Source organism: Centruroides vittatus, unplaced genomic scaffold, assembly GCF_030686945.1.
Source record: "Centruroides vittatus isolate TY-2023 unplaced genomic scaffold, ASM3068694v2 scaffold_2520, whole genome shotgun sequence".
In the NCBI taxonomy this organism is placed as follows: Eukaryota; Metazoa; Arthropoda; class Arachnida; order Scorpiones; family Buthidae; genus Centruroides; species Centruroides vittatus.
The window spans coordinates 220624-236200 of NW_027122689.1; the positions used below are offsets into that span (position 1 = coordinate 220624).

At 32.9% G+C, this 15577-nt stretch overlaps 1 protein-coding gene across 1 annotated transcript in view; it reads right to left on the reverse strand.

Moving 5' to 3' along the window:
- garz (Sec7 domain-containing protein garz) overlaps nucleotides 1–15577 on the reverse strand; it is a 170712-nt gene that overhangs the window by 93002 nt on the left and 62133 nt on the right. The window contains exons 13-15 of the mRNA XM_067285351.1: nucleotides 12264–12478; nucleotides 6524–6726; nucleotides 6327–6450 (exon numbers count right to left, since the gene is read on the reverse strand). Coding sequence (XP_067141452.1) covers nucleotides 6327–6450; nucleotides 6524–6726; nucleotides 12264–12478 — 542 coding nt within the window. The remainder of the gene's footprint in view (nucleotides 1–6326; nucleotides 6451–6523; nucleotides 6727–12263; nucleotides 12479–15577) is intronic.

Below are 15577 nucleotides of genomic sequence, written 5' to 3' on the forward strand. Positions count from 1 at the left end.
AATAGACCTGTACATTAATGAGAGGTACCTGCTTCACAACATCAAAAGATTAGTCAGAAAAGCGGTGGCTATAGACCATTACAACAAGAAGGTGGCTTCCTTTGCTGAAGGGGACCTCATCCCCCAACTGACAAATTTCATTATCAACAAAGGCCTCGACATCAACTATAATATTAGCCACCTGCACCCTGCTATAGAACCCAGATGTGATATTCTTTTAAATGGGACCCCTCCTCCTGATGATAGCAGCATTTGCATATACACTGATGGTTCGCACTCTAAACTGGGCATGAGTGGGTCTTTTGTTGTGTACGGGCAGAATGGCAAGACACTACACCAACAATACTTCAGGTTGGAGAACTATTGTACCAACAATCAGGCTGAATCGCTAGCGATTCTGAAGGCAATTAAATACATCCGCAACACCCCCAAGATTCTCAGAAGTAAAAGGATAACCATTAACACTGATAGCAGAGTCGCTCTCCATCAGGTCCAGAACAAGAACTTTAATCCTCCTATTGTATGAGACACCCTCAGCACATTGGATAACATCCAGCAAACCCACATCACCCTCAGTTGGATCAAGGGACACTCTGGAGTTAAGGGAAACATTCAAGCGGACCTTCTTGCCAAAAAGGGCATTACAAATCCTCACATGTATTCATACGACAAGGTTCCCTATAGCTGGCTAGCTAATCAAGTACATAGCTTTGCTACCATGTGCTGGCAAAAATGCTGGGACAGCAGTAACATGGGTAGAACTGTGTATGGTTTCCTACCCTCCATAAAGGACAGGAATAAGCTCAGTCACCTAATCCCCACTTATGAACTAACGCAGCTACTCACCGGTCACGGGAACATGAGTAGCTGCCTGGCGCGGTTCCTTCATAAAGGAACCGGGCACTGTACCTGCTTCCTGGCTGAGTGGGAGGATAGTGAGCACATACTCTTCAACTGCCCGCTCTACGATAAAGAAAGACAATACCTCATTAAAGCCACCTTAGCTGAAAACATCGCCTGGCCCTGCACCCTGGACATTCTTCTAAAGCATAAGAACATCTTCAATGCGCTCATGAAGTTCATCGGCACCATCAAAATCCTCAGCTAGCATTGAGAACACCTAAACCCATATCAGAGTCAACAATCATCTAAGGACCCTATCTTTCTGTATATTTCCCCAGGGTCCCGTCTGTGTACAACATTGGATTTTCCTTCACTTAAATTTTTATGGAATTTAGTAATATTTTGTCAGGAATATTATTGTTAAATAATACTGTATTCATTGTATATTCGGTACTTACCTGTATTTTTTGATTCCTCATTACATGGTCCCCGTGTCGGACCCCACGTGATCCCTCTCTCCCTTCTTCCCTCCTTTCACCCCTCTTCCTCCCTCTCCTCTCTCCCCCTTTCCTTCTACCAGGCTATGCTTCCAGCTGGGCTGGTTCTTTCTTAAAATGTAAAATGCATGCGCCACCGTATTGCAGTTCTTAAAGTTAATACAATTGCCTGTTAGACTGGCTTTATATATTTCCGATGCCTCCAGGCTACAAATATGATCTGTTTGAAAGGCTTGCCTGATTAACTTGGTGTTCTCGAAGTGTTCTGAACCCACACGCATGTACTTCCAGGTGGATGGAGTACGTAGACAAGGTGGTGGTATGCCTGTTGGTCATATTGATGTTCACGAACCCTTTTACATATAAATTGTTTGGTTGAGCCAATATAGACTAAGTCCCTTCAGAATCTATCATCTCTTAGAGATATTGAGTACACTCCTTGGGCTCTGGTTTGATCCATTTTATCTTTTGCATTGCATAGCAACTCGTATATTATACTGGATCTCCTGTATGCAATTTCTGTACCACTCTGGCCTGTAATCTCTTTGTATAAGGATGTCAAATGTTGATTGAACTGTGCCTGGAGCCTGTGATGTGTTGTTCGTTTCTGTTAGAAGCACAGTGGGTGTTGGGACCATTGCATACAGCAAATTGGTTGGCATAGGGGTAGGCTAAACCAAGTATCAGGTCTCTTCTGTAGCCATGTTCTACTGCTAAATCTTCAATAAATTGTAGCTCCAGCAGCGTGTTGTGCCTATTGGTGTAATAAATGTATGCCCATCTGGATAGGGCACAGAAAGTGGCAATTTTATATGAGAAGGGGTCAGACGAGTTTGCTGGGATGAATAGTGGTGCGTAGCCCGGTTTGTAATAAGCACTCATTTCCACCAAACCCCTGTTGAGATGCATGCTGACATCTAAGAAATGAGCACTACAGTTACTTATTTGATCCAGCTTAAGGGTAAGACCATATGCATTGTTGTTCATAGATCTTAAAAACTCATCAACCTTCGGCTCAGTCTTCCATAGGATAAATATGTCATCCATGTACCTTTTGTAAACCACAATGTTCTCTAAAAACATAGGTAAGATCTTGTCTTCTAACTGTCACACCACTAACTTGCATAGGTTATGATATGGGGCTGCCTATGGGTACACCTCATTTTTGTAGGTATGTGCTGTTGTTAAAATGAAAGAACAAGGAATAGCACAAGAGGTGAGATTTTATTTGATTCTTAAACTTTAGAGAATCAAATAAAATCTCCGTAATATAGCAGGTGTAATATAAATATATTAATAGGCAAAAAGATGGTTTAAAGAAATAGGTGAAATTATGGCCCTTTTTATGGTTATGTTACTTTATTTACGTATTTATTTATTTATTTATTCATTTATTATGTTTGTGTATACTTTATTTATGTTTGTACATGTTATTATCATGTATATATTGTAATCTTATGTTTACGAGATTGCGTACTAGAAAGTTCAAATTTAAAAACATTCCAAAACAAATTTCATTGTATACAAATCAGAAACATTCGATTTTTGTTCTTCAAGAAGATCATTAAAAATGACTGAAAGCATTTCAATAGATAATAAAATGGCTGCATATTAAAAGGTTTCGGGAAACCTTACTCTTCATCACAGAACACAATTACAGTGGAATCTCGCTTAACGAGCACCTTGCACAATGAGTATTTCACATAACAAGCAAAACAAATTGTAAAAATTTGCCTTGCTTAATGAGTGATGTTTCGCATAATGAGTGATGAGGAGAGGGAAAATCCTGAATTGTGCACGTGCGGCATGCTCCATCAGTCTGTGTACCACTAACCCACTTGTTCCACTAGCATCTTAGTGCCGCTTGTGATCACACATTTTTTCAAACTTGTGTTCACACATATTACTTATAAACATCAACAACCATAGTCCATTATATAATAAACACGCCAAATGATATGCCAAATTTTTGGGTCATTAAATTTAATGACTGATTACAAATTAAATTTTAGAAATGTCTGAATTAAAAATTAACTATTTATAATTATTAAATTTAATATGAGATGGAAACAACTGCCTACCTCTAGTCAAATTAATTAATTTCTAATATTTAATTATAGCCTTTACATAACCCAAGAATTTGGCATATCGTTTGTAGTGTTTATCAAACATATTATCTGTGATTTTTTTTTTGTTTCTGCAAATCAAATTCTCATTCCAAGATGGTTCATTCCGCGCTAGAAGAAAAGATGATGATTCATGCTCCTTGACAGTGTATATTGTACAATTTTTTTTGAATAAATGTTATACATAAAACATTTGAGCACTTTTTTTGGCATGGAACACATTATCATATTTTACATTAATTTCTATGGGAAAAATTGTTTCGCTTAACGAGTGTTTCGCATTATGAGTAAGACTCTGGAATAAATTATGCTTGTTAAGGGAGGTTCCACTGTACTTCTGCTTCATTGGGAGGGTATACCTGCAAAAACAGAGTATACCAATGGAATCACCACTGTCCACTCTATTAGCGAAATTGGCCACGAGACATCTTGAACACAGGGTCTTTATATTCCCTCTCACAATAGCCTACCTCTTGATATACTTGAGGTATGTGGATGACATTCTTCTGGCATGGCAGGATACAGAAGACTCCTTTCCAATATTAGAATGTCATCTGACAAATGTATACTCCTCTATCAGCTTCACTTGGGAAAGAGAGTTTGAGGGAAAAATAGCACTTTTAGACTTGGACATCTCCAAGATACAGGGAGGTTTGGCATTCTTTGTATACCACAAATTTGGTAGTGTTCCTCCAATTATCCCTGCCATGTCCTTTCAGCCACAACAGTATGTTAACATGGCCATAGCCCCTTTAATCAGAAGGACCTTTTTTGTGCCTTCCACACAACATTTTACCATCTCTGAATTGGTGATCATCCACACAGTGGTATGTACAGCAGGATATGGTTTTACCAAAACAACTATATCCTAAACAGAGTTAAAAGATCCCTTTTCCCAGTTACTACCTTACATAACCCAAGGTAGTGGACAGTAGTATGCCCCTTTCTGCTGTTTTGTGGTGCCTCACAGGCTGGATTTGCCATATTTTAGGCAAAATGCCTTACTTTTAATCATCACCCCAGGCCCTACTTTGAGGAGGCTTTTATGTAATGATAGGAATGCAGTTTCGATCCTAGAAAAGTCGGACATATATTCTATTCCCTTGGAAAACCCAATGTCTGGGGTACACACCCACTATATAGGGGCGACCATCAGGATGCTATCCAGCTGCATATCAGAGCACTAATGATCCATTGCAGGTGGCAGCTGTGACACCGAACTATCCAAGATGGTTGTACAGCACCACCACACCCAACTTTGGGACTGTGTGGTGATGCTCAGGTGATGTGAGGAATGGAATTTGGTGTACATTTTGGAGGCCCTTTTCACCACACTGCTATCTTCTTGCAACTCTTCCACCCTTGAGTTGCCCATGATTTGGATCAGTCTATACAAACAGTTAAAACACCTGCATTAGCTCCGTTTCTATACCCCTGCCTTTTCTGTGCAGTAAGATGCATGCACGATGATGTTTTATTATTTTTAAACCTTTTTTGTTAAAAATGGCTTATTGCCATTCCCGTTTTCTGTGCTGTGTGATGATATTATGTGAATTTAAATTAATACTCTACATTTTGTGTTATATTCTAAACAGCTAACGCAGTTCTTGATCTCTGCACAGTAAGGTGCATGCGCGATGATGTTATGCATATTTTAAATCTAATACTTTACTTTTAAACTTGTTATGTTCTAAGTGGCTAATGCTGTTTTTGTTCCAATTTTTAAAAAATCTATTTGAAAAGCTATTTTATTCCGGTTCTGCCGGAAGACGACATTTATAAATAAGTCAAAAGCGCTTGCAGGATATTAAAACATTTTTTAAAAAATGTTCTTTAATGCCATTTTATGTGAATTTTTCTTTTGAATCAGTAAAAGGTTTTTTGCTCGAGGTTTAAAATAACTTAATTCTTAACATCCAATTTCTTTAGCCCTTGCTATGTTAAAATTATTTGAAATCTGCCTATATAAAATCATTTTCTTCTTGATTACCTTCCATTTATGTCCTGTTCAACATTCTGCCATAAAACATCACTCTACTACAATCTCCTCAAAATTCATATATATATCATTCTATCATTCATGTATATCATTCTATCAAATTTCAAGTTATAACTTCCTACCTATGTGGAATATATCAATATTGCAAAAGCTTTTGATTCTGTTGTTTTAAATATTCTGTTAAACAAATTATTTTTATAATTTTTTAGGTGTTACAGACGTGAAGAAAACCCAGAAAACTTCACATGGCCAGCCTGCCCTGCCAAAGCGCAAACCCACACCGAACTCCCAGTGTTCAGGGAATGGAACCATTGGCCAATGTTGGGCCGTTGCGGGGTAATGTTCACACAACAAGAAATAATGCCACACTGTGCTGGAAAACGCATGTCCCTTTGTTTTCACAAAATTAGTAGCAAAGTCACTTCAGCACGCCAATGAAATTCGAGGCAATCGACAAAAACCGAGACAAATTTTTCACAAAAAAATCGACGAAAACCAAAACCGACGATAACCGAAGTCAACGAAAACTGAGGTATTACTGTACATTGTTGTTTCCAAGAACCTATCAACAATGTTACATAAGGAATTGCTATAAATGAATTATTCAATTCAGACATTGCAATGGACTAAAGAACGTCATGCAGCAAAACTTTGGAGAGTTTGAATACTGAAATATGACTATATACAAATTTCAGAAGCTAGCAAAGTTATTCAAATCATTAAATGGTAATAATTTAATCCATAAAATTACACTATAAATAATAGTTTTCCAAACATGGTGAAAGTCAAAAAATTAAATTAATAAAAGCATTTGAAATTAAATCTCAGATAATAAAATATTTAAATACTTATGTGTCTTACATGCCAGTGTTCAGCAAAATGCTCTAATAATAATGAGATCAAAGGAGCCTCTCCTGGAAGTCTGAAGGTTTCTAAATATTGCCTCAAAGCTTCATCAATACGAAGATCTTCAAAAGTAAACGATCTGATAAATAAAATAATTACAAATTGCAAATATATATACAAATTTTACATTAATAAAGACAAAATATTTTTACCTGACAAATGCTTCAAGAACTTTTAAATTCTTTCTATTACTAAGATATTCACCAATCATTCTCTTATCTAGTTGTGGATTATCTCTTAAGAACAAAGCTACTTCTGAAGGATTTAAAGGATCCTTAAGCAATCCATGCTCTTGAAGAAAGGTAATACCTTTACTTGGTTGATTATTAAACTGTTCTGTCCCTACAGCTAAAAGCTGAAAAATGCATTCAAATTACCTTTATTTTCATTTAGTTATAATTTTTATTCTATTGTATAACACAAGTATCTGTAAGTTACATTAATTAACTATGACACACCACTTAACAAAAACCTTGAAATTCCAGTAAATATTTGACAAACATTTTCCATCTTACTGAAGACCTGCACAGGGTTTAATTGTGTTATATTTAGGAATGCATCACAAAACATATATATTACAAATTTTAAAACAGAGATATACAACAAATCTAAATAAAAATAAACATTACATTTAATTGTATAACCAAAATTGCAATGTTTAACAAAGATAAATATACTTTGCTTCCATTATTCATCCATCGTTCGCTCCAATTAACAGTCCACAATTTCACAAACACAGAGGTGACCTTTCTTACAAAGGTTACTGCCTCCACAATAAAATACAAATATGGTAAAAATGTCCTCTGGTTCTATTGCCATATTCACATATTGCTTTTATATTTATTTTTACTTAAAATGTATTGTATGTGAAGATGGCGATAGCACCAAAGGACGTTTTTACCATATTTGCATTTTATTGCAGAGGCAGTAGCCTCATAAGAAAGGTCACCTCTGTGTTTGTGAAATTGTGGACTGTCAACTGGAGCAAACGACGAATGAATAACGGAAGCAAAGTATAATTATCTTTGTTAAAAGTTGCAATTTTATATTTGTTTATACAATTAAATGTAATAGCATCTGTCATGTTTTTATATTTATTTTTACTTAAAAATAAACATATTGTAACATCTTAAAAATGTGTGGTAAAAGAATAATAAAACATTATATTATGGAAATAAAAATACAGTGAGTGATTGATTAACGAACAGTTTGAATAATAAACACTTTTGCGAAAGATTTTTATGTTCAGACAACGAACACCTCACAGAACAAACACAAGAAGAAGCGACATAAAACAATGAATACTGATTGGTCTTCCCTTGTCTTCAGGCAACAATTCAAAACTTTTCGGAGTGCGGGAGAAGTCGACATCGATGCTCAACTTGGTATATACTAATCAGATAGTATTCCTTCAAACTTTGAAACTTTCTCTTGTAATTCCAGCCTTTTACTTTTCTCACAGAAACAATTCTTTTATAGTATTTGTGAGACTGTTGGGTGGGCACTTGTTAAGTTTCGCATCAAGTTTTACTTTCAAAAGTTGAGAGTATAATAGCAAAGGTATAAAGTGTGCAGATGTCTGATGTTGCTGGGCAGTATGGCTTGAACAGGTCTACAGTAGGCTGCAGTTCAATCTTATCTAAGGAAGATACAGTATAATCAAGAAGACTCAAGCAGCTTAAAGAGTAACAAAAATCACATCTGAGAAATAAAAAACATTGAAGAGCTCATAATGGAACCTGAAACTGATCTGATGACAGAATGCCAAGAACTCTTGAATGAACACCAAGAAACTCAGCAAAATATGTTCTCTTCTGAAAAAGAGGATTAATGCCGATATCTGCTATTAAACATCTTTTGAAAAAGTGGGAGGATGTCAGAACAAGTCTTAGAATGGCATCCAAACCAGATTGAGGTTAATAGGCTTGGGGATCTCTAAATTACAATGCTATTAATTACTTCTGAAAAATCCTGAAGAAGAGAGAAAAGCAGTTGACATTTGACAGATTCTTTAACCTCCACAAATGGAAAAAAACATGACTAATAAAAATGCAAGACTGTGTATGTATGTTTTTTATTATTACATATAAATAAACGTTGTAAGAAAGCATATATTTTTTTATTTTTTGGGGTCTCCAGAATAAATTAATCAAATTCCCATAAAAACGAATGGTAGATCAATAATCAGTTAATGAACAATTTGGATAGCGAACAAAGTCTTGGAACAGATTATGTTTGTTAACTGATCACCCACTGTACAGGAAATGCATATGTATGAAGTTATAAAATGAGTAAAAATAAGAATGATTTATTCAAATGTGACTGCAGTTATAAAGAACATCTAACTCAATATTCTAAAAACCAGCAAAACTCCAGTTATATTTTGATCTTTAGTCTGAAGATATTCAATGAAAGAGGATGAAAACATTTGACAAGTGAAGAACAATTTTGCTGGTTTTTAGGTTATTGAGTTAGATGTTCTTTATATATTTAATCAGCATTCAGTAATTGTCCACTGTGAGCACAGTTTACTGGTTAATGCAAACAAGAAAGTAATACAAATTGCTGCCCAAGTATTCCAAGGAATAACAAAAAGCCTGGCATGCAAACACAAGAAGAAACCAGAGTGAATTTTTAAAATGCACAAAACAAGGAAAGGCTAATGGATATCCTTTTTATATGCTGGAATGACAATTCATCCACCTGACTACATCACTAACATAATTAGATACAATCTAATGTACAGTACATTCCCAAGCATATCACTCTGTATTCTGAATATGTAATACCCAACATAGAAACTCATAGCAAGAATGGATGAGAGCCACATAGAGTTCTACAGATGGAAAACCTTCTACTGTACAGATAAAGTGAACATTAATCTACAATACAATACTTTCTGGAACAACTTAAAAAGCAAAAAATAAACCTAAAAGTAAAGTACTAGTACTATTAAAAAAGAATCACATAGATCACTTCTGCTCCAGTACATACTACATGACACTCACTGCAAACCTGTGGATGAAGGTTAGTCGAAAAATTACAAGCAAAAGTTATAAAATTTACACATACTAAACTCACCAAACTGTTAAAAATAGACAAAGCTATTGTCACATCACCAGAAACCTCTGAACTTTTTGCAAAACCCACCAGTCAAACTCCATCATTCAGATCAATTGTTGACAAAACAAGATCTTCCACATACATTTTAGAAAACTTAGTACACACCCTTTCCTCTAAATACTTAGGCAATTATACATACACGATCCCTAACTCCACAGAGCTTGTATATTATTTAAGGTAAATCCAGTTGACCCACAAGGCTCATATAACCATGTTTGATTTCAAGGCTTTATATCCTTTTGTAAAACTCCAGCAATGCATCTGTGCCCTCAGAGATCTGTTATTAAAAAAATACAAGATCTTACACACCACCAACAGATCTTAGAACTAGCTCATATGATGTGCTACTCATCTTTTTTTTTCAATTTAATAACATTATATATTTACAAAAAATAAGAAGTACCAATGGGTAGCCCCCCTTAAAAATAATCTATGCAAAATGATAATTCACCCATAAAAACAAAAGGTCTTACCTACCTCTGTTCTTTTCAACAACAGTTACCTACAAAAGGTACGTAGATGATAATCTTGTCACCTGGATGACTGAACTTGATGTATGACATATATATGTTTCTACATCATATGAATGTGAACAATAACTCTTCCTTTGGGGTAACCCTTAACTTAAGCAATTAAGTAAATTGAGAGCCCATTTCTTAGATTGTAATATTAACTTTCATAACTGCATACTAACTACCATATATCACAAGCCATATCCCATTGTTCATACTGGCTAACTCTAGTGACCCTTACTACTATGAAATCTCCCCTTTAAAACTCTCACAGAAAGGGCGCGCGCACACACACACACACACACACACACACACACACACACTGTACCTTTTTGACACTAATAGAATTAAGACATTTAGAGGCTGTTGCAGTAATAACATATTTTATTTTTATTTAAGAATAAGAAAAATGAAGACATTGCTGATATTTCTGACCAAGATCAGCAAAATGTTCAGAAGACAACAATAATTTGTAAAAAGAAAATGCCCTGGTTAAACTAAAATTAATATTAACATGTAATTCATTACTTTTAATTGCATTATTAATTAATTATTGATTGAAAATAAATTATTGATTGCTTTAATAAACATATTTCTCTTAATAATGAAAAAGAATAGTATACTTTTGCTAACTTTTGCAAACCTAACTCCATGTTTTGTATTAGTCCTTTGTTTCGTATAGAACAAATTTGCATAGCATGCCACCTTTTTGGAATGTAACTACCGTGTTATATGAGGGATACCTGTATTTAATTAATTACTAATTACTTAATGACTATTTTTGTTAAATACAATTTAAGTCCTACCACAATATTATAGCCTGATAATTCAGCAGTTTGTTTGGCTTTAACCAAAAATAGGTTTGTGACATAACATTTATGTATATAAAAATATTACACAAAAATAATATAATTTTGTTAATGAATTAAATGAAAATAATTCAAATATATATCAGTTTTATTTGAATATTTGCATATTTGCAGTTTCATCTTTCACACACAAAAACCAATTATACTATAAACATTTGAACATTTTAAAATTATAATTTACCAGAGCTGTGGAGTCACGTAAAAATCTACCGACTCTGACTTTGCCTTACCATCTGACTCCAACTCCGACTCGGGGTGGACATGTTACCAAAATAGACCTGGAATTCTGATCATCACATGACCACAGAATAAAAGATTCAATAAATGGAGTTCTAATAAAAGATAGAACATAGAAACTTCTTTATTCAAAAGTTAAAAGACTCCTCTAAGTAATGACACAGTTAATATATGAATATGTATTCGATAATTTTTATTTTCCTGGCTGTTATATATAACAGAGGGAAAGTGTAGCAATCAGTCAAAAAATGACTCCTCTCAAATTTTTACATTTTTGGACTCAGGACACCTTAAAATGCCGAGACATGCAAAAGATTCGAGTTTTTCTCTCTGTATGTATGGATGTTAGATTGTGTGTGGGGGGTACGATTTTGTTCACCCTGTTTGAATCCTAATAACTTTTTGGGGTTTTTAAATCGGAGTCAAATGGTTTAACATAGGAGTTATTAAGCTTCAAAGTGGTTGAACTAAATCATGCCCCCATAAACATTCTAACATCTCATATAACATTTATAAAGCTTAATTTTGAGAGTAGAGATGAGTTTTATAAAAAATTGTGAACACTAATAACGAGTAAAATAGTCATTAAGTCCTACCACACTGGAGATATGACCTAGACTACCTGTACGAGTATATCTCCAACCTGTCTATCTTTAATTAAGAACCAAAATTTAACAGTATTAATGCCTCTTTATACACAAGCTACTGTGCCAAATTTAGTTTCTTAAACTTTACCGATTCTGAGATATTGTTTAATATCTCAGAACTGAGAATAAAGAAATTAAACAAATTAGATGTCAACACATGCATGCATGATTTTCACTCTTTATTTGATATTTTTTGGGTTCAGGAAACCTCCAAACATACAGATTTGCAAAAAACTCAGTGGGTCAAATTTGATACAATTGCAATACTTTACTATTTTATATATAAAACAAGTTGGGAAATATAAAGGAGTTAAAGTTGGTGGATTTTTGATGACTCTGACTAAAATACCTAAACTCCACAGCCCTGTAATTTACACTATTTTCATAACATTAAATTTTAAGTTGACTATTTTTTTCATAAAATTAATCAAAATAAAAAAAAATTATCCTCATAAAAATTTTTTAATTATTTTGATAAATAAACGTGTTAAAGTATTAATGTACCTTTTTTTTATTCTTGATGTCAGTAATTTCTTTATGGTTCGGAATGTTGTCTGCCAATTTTCTTCTGCCACAACTAAACTGAAAATCTATCTTGGTTCCTTTTAATTTGGTCGATTTATTTAATTTTCCAGAAATGGCTAACTGTCCCAACAAATACCCAGAATGATTTGTTATAATTGGTAAATCTTCATTTTCTTTTTCATCTTGTCCGTTTTCTACATGTTACAAAATAAACATAATTTTAAAATAAATATTTACACATCATTTATTAAATGCTTCTCTTGACATAAAATAAAATTATATTAATTTTTACTTTTTTGAAATATCTGAACATTATCATCTAATAATCACAAATGAAAATGTTTAAGAGAGATGTTTATTATAAAATAATTTGTATTAGAATGCATTATACTTGAAGTAAAATAACATTTTGTATTTTAGTAAATAGAGAAATAATAGTATTTAAAATTAATCAATAGTATTGTTATTATATTAATACATAATATTATTATAATAATCTACATAACAATTTCTATTTATGAAATAAATTTATCAGAACTAGAGTTAGTTGCATGCAAGACAATGAGTAACATTCAAGAAATAACTGTTATTTCTTCTATATTGAGTTTAAAATATTAATTTACAATGATTTAGATATTTGTGTGAATCATTCTTAATAGATGTTTCTTACTGAATGTGGGAAGCTGCAAATGACATGTTAGTAGATGACACAGAAAACCTAAGAGTTAAATTTTATTTTAAAATATGTATTTTTTATTTCCCTGCGAATAAAATTTCATTTAGATTTATAAAATATTTTTTATAAAAATTTTTAATAAAGCAAAAAAATTATTTTCCCTGAAATTTCCACATTAAAAAAAAAATATTGATTTTCAGGAAGATTAGTCCCCAAAATTTTTTTACTTGTTTTTGATAGTCCCTTAATTTTTTTGGTATTCCAGATTTTCTGAGATGACCAAAACTCTCTTCAAAAATATGTGTTGTTTTGTTTTCGTAAGAACTAAAAATGAGAACAAACTGTTTTTGTGGAGTAAATATGTTTCCTTCTCTTCTGTATATCTAACAGTATATGTAAAATTAATGTTGAAAGATCTGATAAATTAAAATCCTCCAACTTTGTAATTGAATAGACAGAGATGTTATACAGAAATAAAAGAATTTGTATTTAATTCACTCTGAATTACAGTGGTTGAATTAGTTTTTCTTTTCTCACCTACTTCCTTTTATATATAATTGTTTTAATAAAACCTAAGTAATAGTTTCTCTTATAGGAAGCCACATTCCAACTCCAATTATCTTTATGAAGAAAATGCATTTCAGACATTCTTTGCTTCTCTTTGCCCTAAAACGCATTTCCCTAAATAAAAGGGCCAAACATTCCACCGGATTACATCAGTAATACTTTTTCACAATCATATTTAATTAATTATTAAATAATTTGTCACTCTAGAAAGGAGTTAGGCACTATCTCTTATTATATTTAATAATTATAATTAAATTAATATTTATTGAATAATTTAGAATATGTCTGGAAGAGGAAATAGAACTACAGGCTCAGGTAGTGTAACTGGCAATGCATCAACATGGTAAGTGGAAGTTGTAAATTTGAGTCCTGCTTGGAGCCAATTCTTTTCTTCCAGAATATTTTAAATTATTTAATATTAATTTAAAATAAATAAGTTGGCTTGGAGAATGGCTTCCCAAAAGAAGAACTACAGTAGAGAGTCGTTTATCCGAATCAATTGGGGACTGGGGTTGTTCGGATAAGTGATTTGTTTGGATAACCGATTATGTACAAAAAAATATATTAACCTAGCCGATGTTGAAATATTTCTCTGTAGCGTGTCGCTTTGTGTTGAATTTTTCTCCGTAGAGTGTTGCTTCATGTTGAATTTTTCTCCGTAGTGTGTCGCTTTGTGTTAAATTTTTGTCAATTTTAAGCCTAAAGAAAATTTTTATAATAATAATCGAGGCTATTGTATTGTTAAAAATTATTTCTTTATTTTGTACAAACAAAATAAATATATTGAAAAATATAAAAACATAAAAATTATACTTTAGAAGTAAATCTAGTATCAAAAACGTTCAATTCAACACGACACAGTCCGACTGGAAAGCGTTCGGATAACTGACGATTTGGATAACCGGGGTTCGGATAAACGATTCTCTACTGTATTACTTAAGTTTTGTTAAAACTATTTACTTGATTTCAGATGTATTTAGAACTTTAAATTTACAAAAAGATGTGAAAACAAGATGGGTGCAAATTTGATTAAAGGAACATACTGAACAAGATATATCCAATAATATTAAAGGAAAGATTTACAAACAACACACAATTTCAAATACAGATAATTTGTACACAAACAAACCTCACAAAACCCAATAAATTTGTAAAGCCAAACTTCATTAAGGTTATTTCTGGTAGTTGATTGGCTTTAGATTTCATTAGGCTATTTTTCTGGTGGTTGTTCGGCTTTACAGATAATTTGATTAATACCAAGAATTATAAGGATATAGACTCACATATGGATATTTGAAAAATAATGATAAAGTAAAAAAAAATATAGACACAAATTAAATATAGACATAATAGAAAAAACAAAGAATATTAAACAATAAACACATGCTAGATCAAAATTTATGGTATTGTTTAGATTGTCTTTGAACATTGTTGTTCTTTCTTTCTACATTTGTTTAAATCATTAGGTTAGTCCTGTGAAGAACAAACTATTTATGTAATAATTTGTTGACTTTGAAAATCCTAGTTCTCTTATTTTGACATTTGGCATGAAACTGAATAACAAATCACACTTCAGTAAAAAATAGCAAAATGTCAAACTTCTGTACAATGGGAATCCTGTGAACTACACACCTAGCAATTTCATGATGTCACTCGGCAAGTTTGAGCAGAAAAGTAGGAAGTGATGTTGAGAACCAAAGTTTTGTGCAATGCCATCTGGCATTTCCAGATTGGGGATACAGTAGAGACTCGTAAATCGGCACCCCGGTAATCAGAATCGCCGGTAATCGACACGATTTTCAGTCGGATTGTGTTGTGCTGAATTGAACGTTTTTGATACTAAATTTACTTCTAAAGTATAATTTTCATGTTTTTATATTCTTCAATATATTTATTTTGTTTGTACAAAATGCAGAAATAATTTTTAACGATACGATAGCCTCGATTATTATTATAAAAATTTTCGTTAGGCTTAAAATCGACGAAAATTCAACACGAAGCGACACGCAACGAAGAAAAATTTGAACATCGGACAGGTTAATATATTTTT